We start from the raw sequence: 1,268 nt of genomic DNA, 5'->3' as shown, positions 1-1,268 counted from the left end.
TTCGATCATTATCAAAAAAAAAAAAAAAAAAATTAATAAAAATTAAGAAAAAAAAAATATAGAAGAGATATTTTCAAAGTTGTAAACTTGATTTTTTTGTTTCTGTTAAAAACTTGTTACTTGCTCGTTTTTTATACTTATCGCGCTATGGTGTCAAGAGTGCGTAGAAATGAAAGGAGGACACGTGTGAAATCTTGTGTTATCAAGAAAAGAAGAAACGATAAGGTAATCTTTTGTTTTTACACGATACGTAACATAGCCATACAATTATATATATAAAAAAATAAATAAATAAATAAATATTAAAAATCCGTATTAATTAAAAATGAGAACGAAAATGATCGCTTAAAGAACATTTTGCAATCTCTTTGTGGGTCGCGACCTACAAATTGAGAACCATTGATTTATAATGATTCATCGAATTCGAGTTGCATATCTCTATTGAATTAAGCAGTTTAAATATTGTAGAATATATCTGAGGGAAAGTTCGATCAATTATACATAGCAAGGAGAGAAATTCTACAATATAAATGAAAATGAATGCAGATTTTAAAATATAATTTATCATTTATCTAATTGTAAGTTCACGAATAAATTGTTTCTCTGACACGCAATATATATATATATATACATGTATATGTATTTAGAAATAATGAAAAATCTCGCACTTTCGTAAATGAAAGGTTTACAAAAATTCCTCACAATTTAATATATATAACTCGACATTATGTGAATTACAGTATTTCAACGTTATTTCAATTACAATAATATCGTTTCGTCATATTATCATAAAATAAGTTAGTTAATAGTTAGAATAATTTCATATCAATTTTGAAAATGAAAAAAATGAAAATGAAAAAGTCGATGATAGTCGACTTATCTAAAAAAAATTGTTGCAAACTTCAGAAACGATGATAATAAAAATATTGCCGATAAAAACATTATGTGTACGTTGTATGTTAATTGTACATCGAATGTATTTTCTCCGGATAAATAAAAAAAAAATATTTCGTTGAAATGCTGACAAACCTTTTACGTAATGCTCCGGCAGAACGATCCTTGACTTAAGAGTAGAATTTTTCGCATCATCGGTCAATAAGCTACGAAAAAGGTGAATATTTGATAAAATTATTAAAAAAAAAAAAAAATAAATAAATAAATAAATTTTAGAATTCCAAAAAAAACTTTGTATGACTTTGATATTATAAAAGATGAGAAGAATAATTGAAACATTTCAAGTGTGCAAAAAATAAAATATTAAATCGTTT

At 24.7% G+C, this 1,268-nt stretch overlaps 1 protein-coding gene across 1 annotated transcript in view; it reads right to left on the bottom strand.

Annotated features, from left to right (window-relative positions):
* The window catches only part of LOC102679061 (glycine receptor subunit alpha-2), a 6,832-nt gene that overhangs the window by 5,038 nt on the left and 526 nt on the right, over positions 1-1,268 (bottom strand). Inside the window, exon 2 of the mRNA XM_006614770.2 lies at positions 1,030-1,100. Coding sequence (XP_006614833.1) covers positions 1,030-1,100 — 71 coding nt within the window. The remainder of the gene's footprint in view (positions 1-1,029; positions 1,101-1,268) is intronic.

The sequence above is a fragment of the Apis dorsata genome, unplaced genomic scaffold (assembly GCF_000469605.1).
Source record: "Apis dorsata unplaced genomic scaffold, Apis dorsata 1.3 scaffold_197, whole genome shotgun sequence".
NCBI classification, from domain to species: domain Eukaryota; kingdom Metazoa; phylum Arthropoda; class Insecta; order Hymenoptera; family Apidae; genus Apis; species Apis dorsata.
This window is presented reverse-complemented; position numbering and strand designations above follow the sequence as displayed.